General features: G+C 41.5%; 1 protein-coding gene across 1 annotated transcript in view; it reads right to left on the reverse strand.

Annotated features, from left to right (window-relative positions):
• LOC124622170 (modular serine protease-like) overlaps window positions 1-17,293 on the reverse strand; it is a 276,996-nt gene that overhangs the window by 134,351 nt on the left and 125,352 nt on the right. Inside the window, exons 2-3 of the mRNA XM_047147814.1 lie at window positions 2,697-2,748; window positions 2,499-2,615 (exon numbers count right to left, since the gene is read on the reverse strand). Of these exons, the coding sequence (XP_047003770.1) occupies window positions 2,499-2,615; window positions 2,697-2,748 (169 nt within the window). The remainder of the gene's footprint in view (window positions 1-2,498; window positions 2,616-2,696; window positions 2,749-17,293) is intronic.

Raw genomic sequence — 17,293 nt, forward strand, 5'->3', positions numbered from 1 at the left:
CTACCCCACGTAACACATTTGGCCATGTTTTGACAGGTAATTCATGTGTGGCTGTAACATTGATACTGGTACTAGCACACTGGATTTGGAATGTATGGTCAGACAATGACGACTTCATAGCCTGCTTTGATCATTCACGGAAGCACTACTCTATCAAACGTAACAAAAAGAATGCATGTAAGCACGAAGGATGCACCAATCTTTTTCATGACCTGATGGACTATAGTGATGCCCTGGTCAGAGAGGTAAGTTTGGATTTCTCCCTCAGTCAGAGCATCAAGCACCCTTGTGTAAAAAAAAAAACCACCACATGAAGAATTCAGCATTTGAGAGTCACAATTAGTCTCCAAAAGCAAAGTGCCGCTGTGTAAATGAGAGCAGGACTTGACAGGGCTGGCAGTTGCATCAACATCTCTCTAAATAATAAACACTAACCATAGCAAAGGACTGACCATCTTCAGTACATGATACCATGAGCAACTGAGGTGCAGCTGTGACCGTCTTAGAATTTTTAGTAATAAACTGAAATGGTGTCTGGCTCACTGTGAGAAAATTCCCCATGTTTACCATTGTCTCCGATGGCACACACTTTCCAACTGTGCCCCCCCCCCCTCCTCTCTCAGAGGAGGCTCATCCATCTTAGGTGGTTGGTCACACCTCAGGTCACACCTCGGGTCACACCTCAGGTCACACCTCAGGTCACACCTCAGGTCACACCTCAGGTCACACCTCAGGTCACACCTCAGGTCACACCTCAGGTCACACCTCAGGTCACACCTCAGGTCACACCTCAGGTCACACCTCCTGATCTCTGGACAGAGGGACCAATTGGCAGTTTGGGGGCTTAACAGTTCAGACAGCCTGGGCCTGGCCTGTACCAGTGTAAGTGTGTGAACCCTGCCTGTCAATCTGTGGCTGGGAATTATGCATTATCCATTCATCTGTTACATAGTAGATGCATGGGCCAGCCTTCAGCATGGGCCCGCCTTCTGGAGTGCACAGTGAGTAAGAAGAGACAAAAGGAGGAAGGATAGGAGATGGAGAAAAAAAGAAGAAACAGTGGAGGGACTGTTCTGTGTTAGGCTACTGAAAATTCAGAGCAAATTCCCAAAAATATCCCAGGCATGTTCCCCAAGGGAGGGGAAGAAGAACAGCAAGACACAGACATGCAGCATGGAAGGGAGAAGGTGTAGTACTCAGCACTGAAATGACATTTACCAGCAACACCAACATGCAGACAGAAATGCCTCCTTGACAGACAGTGCTGCTATTTACACCAACATTGAATATTCCAGAATATTTGAACATTACAAACATATGATACTTTGAGAACCATCTAGAGATGATAAATACTAAACAACAAATATTTGCTGGTGACTGGATGTGAAATGGTGATCTGTAGCATTCTAGCCAGTGATGCCATCCACTACTCCACAGCACAGCTTGTGATATTACTGTTAAAGATCTGAGGAAGAAAAATTGGCATATCTTTCTTTCCACATTAAAGAAATTATAATATAGTCTTGTTTTATGAGAGGTTCTATATACTGGAGTAGAACCTCACTACAGGGCACAGTAAGTATACGTAATGTAATGTAATACAATGTGAGCTTCTCTATTAGGAGCCTCTGAGAATATAGCATAAAAGATCTGATGGTTGAGTGTTTGTGGATAGCACCTGCTAGTAAAGGACTTTGCAACAGCATAAGCGTAATATGTAAAGGATTGCTCAATTCGGCAAGTGTGCCATGCAATGGTGGCTACACTGCATCACAGATACTGTTTGGTGAGGTAGGGATGACAATTACTGGTGTGGAGAATGAAGAGGTTGAGGCTAATGCCAAAGGAGGTAGGAAGCTGAGCTGAAGAGGGCTAGACAAAACACTTAAGACCTAACATGTTAAAGCTTGAAGGAGCGAGGATATGGTATCTTGGCTGTGAGTCCAGCTTATGAAGATATCTGGAACGAATGAACTGCACAATGAGTTTATGATTTAGAGCATCTAGGAACGATTTCTATACGTGGCACACAAAAAGATAGGCATATGCAGGTGCCATGCAAGTGCCTATAGGTATGTCAACAGTCTGCATATTTTTCCTCTTTAATGACAAGTGGAGAATGGTATAGATGGTCATCTGTATAAAGAATAAGGTAGTGTGTCTGGAGCCCTAAGGACATTGGGCATGGACAAATGAGATGCTATTGTATATGGAGGAGCCCACATTAACAATCCCATTGCCAAATAACAATGGGGTAGAGACTGTGGAGGGACAGCGAAGGAAGTGGTCCATCATTTACATTGTTTGTTTATTGTGAATTACACTTATTTAGTTAAATCTTTAGTAAGAATCATCACTTGGTGTATCTTAATCTGTAGCATCTGCTGCCATACTACCCTTCCCTCCCCCCTCCAGACACACAGACACGCATCTTAGGAGAAGTATAACATTCAACAAAATTTGAAATGGTAGGGCAAGTTGCAATGCAAAACACTCACCGAATTGTCTTGCACGTCACTTGATTTTCATCAGATTTATCTGAACAGTCAGTAGCTCCATCACAAACTTTGAAGCGCTCTATGCATTCTCCATTCTGACACTGGAAGTTTAGTGCTCTGTAATTTTATTTTGGTTAATGACAATCCTTATACTCATTGATCTACAATTACAGACAGCAGAAAATGATAATCACTTACCCACAGTTCTGTCTTTTTACTCTGGCCACAGGATTTTCTGCTATAGATGAAACTGTTAAAGAAAGAAAGCAACTTTTTTTCAGATATACTGGTAGTTAAAACCTTGTTAGGCCACTAGATACTAAATAAGCATAGATTTTACTGACACTAAAATGCAGTCTGAGTTTCTGGTCAGTTAATAGTAGTATTTTTATGCTGTTTCACTGTTAACGATAAACAAACATCTTATTTCACACTGACATACCACCAGTCCAGATGGAAAGTACTGTAAGTTATTTTTTTCTCAGTTATATTTTAAAGTACATATAGCTACAGATAACAGAACAGTTAACTGGAGTCTTTGAGTATTAATGAAGTGTCTTAATACCAGTTAATTTCTGTATTTGGCTAGACGGGGAATGGTGACTACACAATCAAGCAATGGGGCAAACTAATTTTGGACATAGATTCAATTAGAAGAACCCTTTGCAATTCAAAAATGCAATTACAAAACATAGAAAAAAATGCTAGTTTTTCCTTTTTGCTAAGTCTCGTAGATCTTGAAAAAAAACCTTTAAACTCAGTTTTAACAAAACTGAAAGCAACAAGTCATCAACAAAATTATCAAGATCCATGAATTTTAGAACAACACACCAGCCTACTAAACAATGTGATATACTCCAAATTCCATTATGCACATGAACGTATACAAACACATTTTATTTTTTACTTACTCAAATTATTATCTAGCAATATGGAAATTTCCTTAGGAGTATCTTTAGCCAATTTTTGTAAAATCAAATACATGATTGATTGTCACAAAGACATATGTTGCAGGTATAATCTTTTATAAAAATTGAAGTAGAATTATGTTTATAAAAGAATGTAAAATGTTAATAGGAACTGAAGCACATAAAAGGAAGAAGAGACCAATCTAATTTTGTCTAAAATTAACAGATTCTAATACCGATTGTTAAAAACACAGAGGATGCAAGTTTTGGTTTGGAAAATATGTGAATCTACTAATCTCACCACTGGGACTACAACTGCATTTTATGATATGGAGCATGGTGACTTATACAATTTCATAAACACTATTTGGAAAGCGTTATTTTTTATATTGCTTGTACTTGTTAAAAGAACTGGGTCTGCACAGGGGAAGTTGATTAGTTTAGTTTTGGCTGACTTCTGTTATGATGTGTGGAACATAAAGCCATTAAGAAGACAGAGTTATTAAAATTTGCAAACTGTGTGCTTATACACACTATTCAAGCTTAATTTAAAAATTACAGATTCGTTGCAAGTCAGGTCAATCATACACCAATACAAACAACTTGGAATTTAGTCGTAAAATGCTACTGTTGATATCTGCTTGTGACAAAACATACAAAGCTAAGTACAGCTGATCATGACACCTCCTGTTCTACAAATAATGAAACCTGCAAATGAGCTTCATTTTCTATCTGAAGCAGTTATAAATTAATAATATGGAATGACTGAATATAATATTACTGGTGGTTAAACAATCCCTGTCATGTGATGAAAAAAGTTTTTTCAGAGAGAGCAAGTGGAATACATCTCGAGCATCTCTATTCCACTAATAACACTATATTGTTTATATGAATTATATGAATGTGTGGTACAAAAAAGTTTAACAATAAATGGAAAAACTTAACAGAGCACATCCAAAAATAAACAAAGAAATCAAATGCAATTCCTTTAAAATAATGTATAATTGGTACATCAAAATGAAAATGAAACTAATTACCAATGAAGGTGTGGAACCAGTATACTAGTAGGACAGTTGAAGAAAATGGCGGAATAACAATAGAAGAGTAAAACTGGTCTGGGCAGCTTTCGATAATTTTTTTAATGAAAGTTTCATTGCGCCCAGAAGGGAAAGCCAACAGATGTGAATACTAATGATCAAAACAATGGTTCAGTAGAACACGTAAGTGTTAACAGCAATGAAGAAATCACCTACACATTTGAGAAAGCCGCCACTAAGCTGAGCATTCTTGAGGTCACAGGAAAGAACTGAAGCATAGTTTCATTCAGAGAAAGATGTAAGTGGTTTTTAAAATATGCGAGTATCAGTCATTAATTGGAATTTAGTATTCTACAAGACAAGCATCTAGATGGAAGCGACCATGGTTCTATTATATTAACATTCACTTTTATAGTGGTTTTGATGAACCATGGGTACATGAGGATCTTTGAGAGCTCAGAAGTATAAGGGAGATTCTTAGAAACTTTAAATCTTTCATGTACTAGCACCATTAGCAATGAAATTATTTTCATGGATGACAAGTCTTATTACTAGCAGGTGTCATTTGGAGGAAAATATTTTACAAGGTGGTAACTTAGCAGAAAATGTACTCACCAACAACAGTTTTGTTGAGTATGTTAGTGGTGGATGATTTATTGTTTCTGATTACTCACTCAATAGCTTGGTTTTAAGTGCACTCACAAAAAAATGATCAAACATAAGTGTGTTAGATGTGACTGTCACCCCACCTGAGTTGAGCCCTTCCGTGGCATTACTACTGTATTAAATGTCTTTAAGCAATACTTCTGAGTGTGTGGTAGTACATTACCCACAGTCAGTTCTATGACCATTAATTTATTGTTTAGCACCTTCAGTCACTCACTTCTCATTGAAAAAGCAAGCTTATTCATGTAGGAGAAGGCATATCAACTCCAGAAACCCCCTTTTATGTTTCACCTTCATTATCCTTGACTCCCACATGTCATGTTTTCCAGTAGATTACGTCTTCCTTTGTCAGTAGTGATTAAGGGAGAAGACTACCCTGAATGTTGTGGTTAAGTGGATGGCACCCTGGATGTGGCCTGCAAAACCATTTATCACAGCCTGCAGAGCCGCCATAGTTTTGGTTGCAATACACAGAATGAGATATGTTGTTTTTTCATACACAAAAGTACCTTTCATAACAACCTGTTAAGGAGCAAATAATTTAAATGCAGTCACTTTGTAATAAGATTTTAATGAGGAATGAGTAGTAGTTCAGATGTAAAAGATGTGAACATTGGAAGATGTCATGGTGGATGTATAGAATAAATTTATCATTATAATGTGCTCTGGCAGAGCCATAGATAAGTACTTGATTTGTTAAATTGACACCCAAAAATACAATCAGTGTTTCCTTAAGAGAAAGAAGGTGAATTTCTTAGCCAAGCTCACTTGTAAACGACCTTTACTGTTGATTACTGGCTTTGATAGGCATGGATACCATCTTCAGATGTCGATAAAGGGTTATTACATGTCTCCTATCCCAGCTGTACAAGTACTGTTTGTAAAACACTGCCAGGTATGTAATAACCTGTTATCAAGATCTGAAGATGGTAACCATGCTTACCAAAACTGGCAATTGACAATAAAAGTTAACATGTGCCCTTGGCTAAATAGTTCACCTCCTCTCAGATTAATACGAATCACCCCTAACCACTGAAAATCAATAAACCAATGAAAATTATTTTTATTGAAGAAATTCAGGACCTCTGATGGGTGTACTGATGTAAAGTGGATATGTGATTGCGTTTTTTAGTAAATATGACTCATCACTTCAGTGACAACAACAAGCCACAGGGAGACGAAAAATTTGTGATATGTAGTATGATATTGTCCACAGATTATGGTGCCACACCAAAGTCAGCAATACAAATCAATACCACAGGAACTGCTACGATCTGCAAGAACCAGTGGGAGGCACTCCACAAGACCACAGTCTCCTCTCAGCGTAGCAGTGCCCTGACACTGAGGTCAATGTAGAGTCGAATGTGCAAGAACTCAGCCCTAGTCTGTGACCTCATCTAAAGGAGTCAGCATCTCAGTGTAGGACCAATGAGTTGTTGAAGCTTCTGATGAAGATGCACTCTACTAAAGACAAAAAATTGTACCTCAAGAACAGCTTGTTAATTGGTGCATAAAGTGATGTTTTCATGGTCAGTGACAGCTGTAAATTATCAAACTATCCGGTGGGGGAAAAAAAAGTTTAAGCAAGCATTTTATTTATTTATTTATGAGAACAATATGAAAAGCATATAACACGTGCACGCACTCACGCATGAGGTGGCTTTTTGGCCAAAAGCAGTCTCTTGTTGTGCCTATCTGTCGCTCAACATCTCCACTATATTCATTGTATATCAAGTTGTTTAACTCTCGGAGCCATCCCTACCTTACCACCACATATTCTGTATATGTGCCTGTACATGATAAAAGTTATTCAAAAATTCCTGCACTCTTAATATGCAGTACTTGACCTTAATGAACTCTGGAAATCAATGTCTTCACAATTTACAAAGAGTACGCAAACAATTTTTTTGTCTTTTAAGTGTTAGCTTTTGTTGAATAGTTGAGCAACATCCCTGACATACTATTTCAATAGTTTTGGTGGAATAAGGTTTACAAGTTGTGACAATGTTCACCACACCATTAGAACTGATGTTAAGAAATTTCACTGTAATAACAAATGTTCAAAGTTCAGGTAGAATTATTTCCTGAAGTGAATGTCACACGAAGCTCTGTTTTTGGGACTTTGTGATAACTTTCAAGAGTGGATGATAACTGGAGACAAATTTTGCTTCCGAAAATATTCCATGATATTTACTGAAATTTTATACTTTGGAAAAGCCATCTCTAACACAGCTCCATCTACATTAATCATGGGCAGTGCATTTTTTCTGCAGTACAAGTACAACTTAATTATGTTTTGGAATGTTTGAAGATATGCTCACAATCAGTCAATGGAAGTTTACGCAAAATTTCATAAATTAAGAAATGCAATCACATTACACTGTGCTGATCAGAAGTTGTAGGACTTTTTGAACACCATGACAAATACATTTTGTCTACAGGTTATCCAAAAGCCAATCAACTCTGAGTCAACATGAAAATTCAGCCACTAGCTTGCATAGGTCTGTTATGGCTTTTGCCACTTCCATGCTGAAGGAAATGGTACCACTCGTCCCAATTAATCACATCCAATAGCCAGGCAAGTTTGGCTATAGGTAGGACACTATTTTGAGCTTAAAACGTCTGTTAGAGGGTTGATTAAAAGATGTTCCTAAACCACAGAGTAGGTTGTTTAGACAACATTGATATCAGCATGCACACACTGCTGCAGAGTGAAAATTTCATTCCGTAAATATTTGTGAACTTCGGAAGGGGCTGACTAATGCATCCCAAGCTATAATTCTGTCAAAAAAATAATTTGTTTATCAGTGATGCAACTGTTTAAAGTTCACAGCAATAATTTGAATGAGCACAACAGGGAAACTGTGATGCCAACTCGAGCAGGATTCTTCAGGTATTGCCAAGTTTTCATGAGAATGTTGACCAAGGATCCATAAGTGCCCCTTTTGAGAGGCCAATTTAACAAAGAAGAAGAGTCACAAGGATACATGAAAGTAATCAAAGCATGAATATCAAGAGCTCAGATGGAAACCCAGTTCTAAGCAAAGAAGGGAAAGCAGAAAGGTGGAAGGAGTACATAGAGGGTCTCTACAAGGGCGATGTACTTGAGGACAATATTCTGGAAATGGAAGAGAACGTAGATGAAGATGAAATGGGAGATACAATACTGCGTGAAGAGTTTGACAGAGCACTGAAAGATCTGAGTCGAAACAATGCCCCGGGAGTAGACAACATTCCATTAGAACTACTGACGGCCTTGGGAGAGCCAGTCCTGACAAAACTCTTCCATCTGGTGAGCAAGAGGTATGAGACAGGCGAAATACCCTCAGACTTCAAGAAGAATATAATAATTCCAATCCCAAAGAAAGCAGGTGTTGACAGATGTGAAAACTACCGAACTGTCAGTTTAATAAGCCACAGCTGCAAAATACTAACGCGAATTCTTTACAGACGAATGGAAAAACTAGTAGAAGCCAACCTTGGGGAAGATCAGTTTGGATTCCATAGAAATATTGGAACAAGTGAGGCAATACTGACCTTATGACTTATCTTAGAAGAAAGATTACGGAAAGGCAAACCTACGTTTCTAGCATTTGTAGACTTAGAGAAAGCTTTTGACGATGTTGACTGGAATACTCTCTTTCAAATTCTAAAGGTGGCAGGGGTAAAATACAGGGAGCGAAAGGCTATTTACAATTTGTGCAGAAACAAGATGGCAGTTATAAGAGTCGAGGGACATGAAAGGGAAGCAGTGGTTGAGAAGGGAGTGAGACAGGGTTGTAGCCTCTCCCCGGTGTAATTCAATCTGTATATTGAGCAAGCAGTAAAGGAAACAAAAGAAAAATTTGGAGTAGGTACTAAAATCCATGGAGAAGAAATAAAAACTTTGAGGTTCGCCGATGACATTGTAATTCTGTCAGAGACAGCAAAGGACTTGGAAGAGCAGTTGAATGGAATGGACAGTGTCTTGAAAGGAGGATATAAGACGAACATCAACAAAAGCAAAACGACGATAATGGAATGTAGTCTAATTAAGTCGGGTGATGCTGAGGGAATTAGATTAGGAAATGAGACACTTAAAGTAGTAAAGGTGTTCTGCTATTTGGGGAGCAAAATAACTGATGATGGTCAAAGTAGAGAGGATATAAAATGTAGACTGGCAATGGCAAGAAAAGCGTTTCTGAAGAAGAGAAATTTGTTAACATCGAGTATAGATTTAAGCGTCAGGAAGTCGTTTCTGAAAGTATTTGTATGGAGTGTAGCCATGTATGGAAGTGAAACATGGACGATAAATAGTTTGGACAAGAAGAGAATAGAAGCTTTCAAAATGTGGTGCTACAGAAGAATGCTGAAGATTAGATGGGTAGATCAAATAACTAATGAGGAGGTATTTATTAGAATTGGGGAGAAGAGGAGTTTGTGGCACAGTTTGACAAGAAGAGGGGACCGGTTGGTAGGCCATGTTCTGAGGCATCAAGGGATCACCAATTTAGCATTGGAGGGCAGTGTGGAGGATAAAAATCATAGAGGGAGACCAAGAGATGAATACACTAAGCAGATTCAGAAGGACATAGGTTGCAGTAAGTACTGGGAGATGAAGAAGCTTGCACAGGATAGAGTAGCATGGAGAGCTGCATCAAACCAGTCTCAGGACTGAAGACCACCACCACCACAACAACAACAACAACAACAACAACAACAACCAAAGCATCATGTTCAAGTGAAGCATCACCAATGTTACCAATCAACTAGCTGTTATCATAAATGAAGGCAAGCTACTAACACTTCTGAATAGTTGACTCATTCTCGCTAATTCTCTATGGAATCTGAATTTTGGCAACACATGACAGCAAGTCCCTACAAACTTGTTTCACTGGAATAATATGCAAGTCAATTTGACGCCACTGGTGATTTTTTCTTGTTTCAACAACTATGAATGCAGAAGTAAAATCTTTCCCCTTGTCCTATCCTAGGTGATTCTATCCAACCCTTCTCAACAAAAATAAATATGATTTTTATCATTTTTGTAACTTGAAGACAGATTTAACAGAATTGGAATTTGGTTCTCTTTTCAGCTTAACGACTTAATGTCCTTCCTGTTGGTCTGAGCATTTCTCCAACCCATATCAGATACAGATTTGCAATGGATGGTATCAAAGGAGGTCCATTCAGCTTTTATACCAAAACATGATGATAGTAGCATAAATGGAATAAATTAAGAAACTTTTGTACTGGCTACCAAATTGGTCACTAAGGTACAAAATGTTCTCCAATTTAGTAACCTTCTGTTTCATGAAGCTCTCACAAAAATATAAACAGCTACCGTGGCATGTTTGTCACTAATAAAGCAGATGATTACGCACAGTATTTCATTATTTTCAACATGATGTATCCCCTTTGGATGTACAGTAGCTTGACTGTTTCCTCAATGAAAATATCCACAGAATCATGAATAATTTTCAGTAAAATCTGACATAGCTATTATGTAACCAGGTTTTACAGTTTTATGGTACTGTATCTGGATTTTGAAATGAAAATGTCAACCCACAGATTTTTGTTGACAATTCCAATATGATAGTGTCGCAGGCTAGTTGATGGTTTCAAGCAGTGCGTGATCTGTCTGTGCAGCTAGTTACAGTAAATGGCATAAACACAGTAGTGCAAAACAGTCCTCCAAAATGGTGTGTCAGATTAATAATTTAACAACTGCAAATTTTAGGAAAAGCTTGCAGCACTTAGACTGGGATGAGGTGTACCAGGAACCTGATGCTAATTTAAAATGTAACTCATTTCATGATACATTTGTGAGTAAACTTGAAAACTGTTTCCTTAAGAACAGTGAAATATAATAGTAAGCAACCCTGTAAAAGAAATCACAGTTTCCTAAAGGTATAAACGTATCTTTTAACACGAAAAGAGAGCTGTATCTAATAGCAAGAAAGAGTAAAGATATAGAAAGAGCAAATATTGTAAAAATTACACTACTACATTAAGGAAAGTTAGTAAAAAGGCCAGAGAGTACAACCTCTGACAATAAAATTAAAACAATTTGGAATATTGTTGGAAGGGAAACAACATGACTAAGAACACAGGAAGACTATTATCATCAATCTGAATGAAAAGTTTACTAACAAAAAGTTACAAAATGAAAATTTTTTTAATCATCATTTTTTAAATGTTGTGGTGAAAACAGGATGCAGATGTTCATTAGAAAGGGAAGGCTGTATATGGAAGAGGTAATACTTATACAGTTTAATGAAATTGTCTTCCAGAAATCAGGAAAAAAAACTTTCGAAAGTAAAAGCTTGCATTTCCAAAAGCTTGTTCCCAACAGTGAAGTATCATTTTCTGTCACATACATCATAGCTAATTTAAACAGGACATTTTTCCTGACACATTGAAACACACTATTGTTAAACTAGTGTATAAATGGGAGATAGGTCTGATGCAACAACTACTGCCTAATCTCACTTCTGATAGCTTTATCCAAAATCCTTGAAAAAGTAATGCATTGAAGAATAGCTCGACGTATTTGTGAAAAATGAAGCAGGTTCTACTAACAATGTCAGTTTGGCTTCCAGAAAGGCTTTTCAACAGAATATGCTACATATTCTTTCACTGATGATGTGTTGCTGCAACACAACCCATGTTAGCAACATGTAGAAGTCATTTCCGTAGGATGGTATTTGGATGAAGTGACACAGTGGTAACAGTGATCATTCACAGTCGTAGGCAGAGGAAAAGGCATTTTCTTGAAGGCAGGAATAAGAACACCAGAACCTCTCCTGGTTAAAATAAATCATCTTTCTTTTCTCCTCCTCCTCCTCCTCCTCCTCCTCTGGTCAGTTTTTGTGTCACTGCTGTGTCTGCAGCCTTGGAGGAACTTATCATGGCACCCAACCAATAAACAATTAACATCTTTTCAAATTGCTTAACTGCAGTCTTTTTTTCACATTGAAGTTTTACTTGCAAATTTGAACTGACGTGCATTCTTTCATCACCGGACAAAGTCTACCAAATTCATCACCTTCTTGGAATTCAGAACACGCACTTTTACGCTATATGATTTACATTTGTTCATTTGATAAATGTTTGTGATAAATTATGCCTCTTCTTCAACCTGGCAGAAGTTAGGGGCAGTCCTACAATGAAGACAAGTGCAAACTTTCACCAAACAATACCCAAATAGAACCACCAAATTTATCTCTGCTACTTTCTCATGCACACCCATATCGAACAGCACAACAATACAGGTCCAGCAGCCCAGCTCATCATGGAATCACTTGTTATTTTCCATCTCATAACTCACCAGCGCAACACCAATTTGTCTGTGGTACAACTGACCACACCTGTCATCAATTTCCTCGACACCACTCGCAGTACTACTTAATAAACACATTGGTATACTGCACTAGCATACCTTGAGTGTATGGACACAGTCCTCATTAATTCCAGATGATAAGAATGAACAGAAGCTTGCCCCAGTTTGTGGGAAAGATGAGTATCGACAGCCCACCAGAATTTCAGGTTGATTTCTGATCCAGTATTTGACTGTGTAAGGCACTGACTACGTTCCTGCATAGCAGGGGCTCTTTGACTTATTTGGATACCAGTACTTTTTTTTTTTTTTTTTTTTTTGTGGTTTTAGGGCGCAAAACTTCTATGGTCATTAGCGCCCAGCCCGTGACGTAGAAAACAGGAGAAAAACGAAATTTAAAATCAGCAGCAATGGGAACAAAGTCATAAAATTTGAGAAACTAAAAGCAGAAGGAATGCTTAAAAATCCACTATAGAAAGGGGTTGGTTGTCCCCCCAAAAAAAAACTTCAAATGACTGACGTCATGTCACTGTCACTAATAAACTGTAAAACGCGGTCAGCTGAGCGCGTGTCATCTGCTAAAATCGACGATAGATCAGGTGATAGCTGTAGACGGGAGCGTAACGGATTAAAATAGGGGCATTCAATTAAAAGGTGTCTGACCGTCCACGGCTGAGAGCAGTGGGGACAGAGTGGGGGAGGATCTCCGCTTAAAAGATGTCGATGACTAAAAAGACAGTGCCCTATCCGGAGTCTAGCTAAAATTACCTCCTCCCGACGACGCGTTCGGGAGGAAGAGGTCCATGCGCAAGGAAGGGCTTTCACTTCCCGCAATTTATTATGGGGAAGTGTTGACCAATGCGCATGCCATAAATGAGCAACTTGGCGACATAAACTGCTCCGTAGATCGGTAAACGGAAGAGACTGAATAGCTGGCCGAGGAAGAGAGACTGCAGCCTTGGCCGCTATATCGGCCGCCTCATTTCCACAGATACCAGCGTGTCCCGGGAGCCAGAGGAACGCCACTGAGACGCCCCCCAGGTGGAGCAAGCGCAGACAGTCCTGAATCCGGTGGACCAGAGGGTGCACAGGGTAAAGAGCTTGGAGACTTAGGAGAGAGCTGAGAGAATCTGAGCAGATTACGTACTGTATCCGCTGATGGCGGCGGATGTAGTGGACAGCCTGGAGAATAGCGTAAAGCTCCGCAGTATAAACCGAACACTGGTCGGGAAGCCGAAAGCGATTTGGGGTGTCGCCAACAATATAGGCACTCCCTACACCTAACGATGTTTTCGAGCCATCGGTGTAAATAAATGTGGCTTCCGTCATTTGTGCACATAGAGCAGCAAATGCCCGACGGTAAACAAGTGTAGGGGTACCATCCTTGGGAAATTGACATAGGTCAATGAGCAAGTCGATCCGGGGACGGAGCCAAGGCGGTGCTGTACCCCAAGTTGTCAAGAAGGTTTTAGGAAAGCGGAAGGAAAGAGAATGGAGCATTTGACGGAAGCGGACTCCCGGGGGTAGTAGGGAGGAGGAGCGGCCTGCATACCAGACATCAAAGGTGGCGTCGAAAAAAAGGTCATGGGCTGGATTAGCAGGCAGGGAAGACAGATGGCTAGCATAACGACTCAGAAGGACTGCCCGCCGATTGGATAGCGGAGGTTCAGCAGTCTCAGCATAAAGGCTTAACACAGGGCTGGTGTAAAAAGCTCCAGACACTAAACGTAATCCACGGTGGTGGATAGAGTCGAGACGCCGAAGAATAGAAGGCCGAGCAGAGGAGTAGACTATGCTTCCATAATCCAATTTCGAGCGCACTAAGGCGCGATAGAGGCGGAGAAGGACCACTCGGTCCGCTCCCCAGGAGGTACCATTCAGGACACGGAGGGTGTTAAGGGAACGCAGACAGCGAGCCGAAAGGTAGGAAACGTGGGAGGACCAGCACAGTTTTCTGTCAAACATAAGACCCAAGAATTTAGCGACGTCGGAAAACGGAAGGTTGACAGGACCTAGATGTAAGGAGGGCGGAAGAAACTCCTTACGTCGCCAAAAATTAACACAAACGGTCTTACTGGGTGAGAAACGGAAGCCGGTTTCGATGCTCCACGAGTGGAGGCGATCGAGACATCCTTGAAGACGTCTTTCAAGAAGGCTGGTCCGTTGAGAGCTGTAGTAGATCGCAAAATCGTCCACAAAGAGGGAGCCCGAGACATCAGGAAGGAGACAATCCATAATTGGATTAATGGCGATGGCAAACAGTACAACACTCAGCACGGAGCCCTGGGGTACCCCGTTTTCTTGGGAGAAAGTACGGGAGAGAGTAGTGTTCACCCGCACTCTAAATGTGCGCTCTGCCATAAATTCGCGAAGAAAAAGGGGCAGCCGGCCTCGAAAGCCCCAAGAGAACAGTGTGCGGAGGATGCCTGTCCTCCAACAGGTATCGTATGCTCTCTCCAGATCAAAAAATATTGCTACCGTTTGGCGTTTCCGGAGGAAATTGTTCATGATATAAGTGGAGAGAGCAACAAGATGGTCAACGGCAGAACGATGTTGTCGGAATCCGCATTGGGCTGGTGTTAAAAGACTGCGGGATTCCAGCCACCAAGCTAAACGGTAATTCACCATAAGCTCCAAGACCTTACAGACACTACTCGTGAGAGAAATGCGGCGATAGCTAGAGGGGAGATGTTTGTCCTTTCCAGGTTTCGGAACGGGAACGACAATAGCTTCCCGCCATCGCCTGGGAAAGGTACTGTCGGTCCAAATTCGATTATAAAGGCGAAGGAGGTAACGCAGGCTATGGGTTGATAAATGCAGCAACATTTGGACATGGATACCATCCGGTCCTGGGGCGGAGGAGCGAGAAGAAGAGAGTGCATGTTGGAGTTCGCGCATGGAGAAAACAGTATTGTAGCTTTCGCGATTTTGAGAGGAGAAAGCAAGATGTCGCACTTCCGCTGCACGTTTCTTCGGGAGAAACGCTGGCGGGTAATTTGAAGAGCTCGAAATCTCAGCAAAGTGCTGACCCAATGAGTTAGAAATTGCGACAGGATCCACTAAGGTATCATGCGCGACAGTGAGCCCAGAGACCGGGGAGAAACTAGGCGCGCCTGAGAACCGTCGAAGCCGACTCCAAACTTCCGAGGAGGGAGTGAAGGTGTTAAATGAGCTAATAAAGAATTGCCAGCTTGCCTTCTTGCTATCGCGGATGACGCGACGGCATCGCGCACGGAGCTGCTTATATTGGATACAGTTGGCCAAAGTTGGATGGTGACGGAAAATGCGAAGAGCACGTCGCCGCTCACGTATTGCGTCACGGCATGCCTCGTTCCACCAAGGAACTGGGGGGCGCCGGGGCAATTCGGAGGTGCGTGGTATTGAACGTTCCGCAGCTGTGAGAATAACGTCGGTAAAATGTGTGACCTCATCGTCGACGCTGGGAAAGCGACGGTCATCGAATGTCGCTAGAGACGAAAAAACTGTCCAATCGGCTTGGGCAAACTTCCAGCGTCGCGAGCGCATATATGGCAGTTGAGGCTGCAGTCGAAGTGGTCACTCGAGTGTGTATCATCTAGGGCGAACCATTCGAAGCGCCGAGCTAGCGGAACAGTACCGACCGCAAGGTCCAAATGAGATAAATTTGCCGTGGAGGCAGACAAAAATGTGGGGACCCCAGTGTTGAGGCAGACTAGATCCGCTTGGTGGAAGACGTCTAGCAATAGTGAGCCACGTGGACAAGGATGTGGAGATCCCCAAAGCGGGTGGTGGGCATTGAAGTCCCCAACCAGCAAATAGGGGGGTGGAAGCTGATCAAGAAGATGAAGGAGATCAGCTCGTGCCAGTGGTGTAGACGATGGAATGTATACCGTACATAGAGAGAACGTGTATCCAGAAAGGGAAAGACGGACGGCGACAGCTTGGAAGGAACTGTTTAAGGGGATTGGATGATAATGGAGAGTATCATGGAGCAGAATCACGAGTCCTCCATGGGCTGGAGAGCCTTCAACAGAGGGGAGGTCATATCGGACGGACTGAAAATGAGGGAGAACAAAGCGGTCATGGGGACGCAGCTTTGTTTCCTGAAGACAGAAGATGACCGGCGAGTAGGATCGTAAGAGGATCGACAATTCATCCCGATTGGCGCGAATGCCGCGGATATTCCAGTGGATAATGGACATAGGGTGAACAGAAAATGGAGAAACGTGACCAAGGGTGCTGTCAACTCAACGACTGCTCAGTGCTTGCGACTGACAGCATGGAATGGCATTCAGTCGAAGGCAGAAGATCCTGGTCCATAGGTTGGTCAGGAGCAGCTCCTGCCACCAACGATCGGCCAGTTGACCGGCCACCAGCAGTGCGCCTCGGCGACACAGAAGATGGCCGAGGGCGATTTCCGCCAGGTGGTGCTGTAGTTGGGACACGCCTTGGCGGAGAAGGAGAGGAACTGTGTTTCTTCGTAGCCTTCTTGGAGGTATGATGTTTAGATGAAGGAGGAACCGATGGTTGTGAAGTTGCAGTACGTAAAAACTCTTCACGAGAATGCTCTTTTTTCGAGGACTTGGCGTCTGACTTTTGGGCTCGAGATTTAGCAGAACCCGACGAAGGGTGAGCCATAGAGTGGGCAGGCGAAAGTGGTGAGGTTGAACGGGCGATCTTTGCACTGGCCGATCTGACGACCGTGGTACTAAATGTGAGGTCGCAAGTCTGCGTGGCCGCCTCCTTCGTTGGCCGAGGAGAAGCAAGAACAGTGCTGTATTTTCCTTTCTGAGGCACGGTGGGCTGTCGACTGGCGAGTAACTTTCGAGCAGCAAAGGTCGACACCTTTTCCTTCACCCTAATTTCCTGGATGAGCTTTTCATCCTT

Source organism: Schistocerca americana, chromosome 7, assembly GCF_021461395.2.
Source record: "Schistocerca americana isolate TAMUIC-IGC-003095 chromosome 7, iqSchAmer2.1, whole genome shotgun sequence".
Classification (NCBI taxonomy): domain Eukaryota; kingdom Metazoa; phylum Arthropoda; class Insecta; order Orthoptera; family Acrididae; genus Schistocerca; species Schistocerca americana.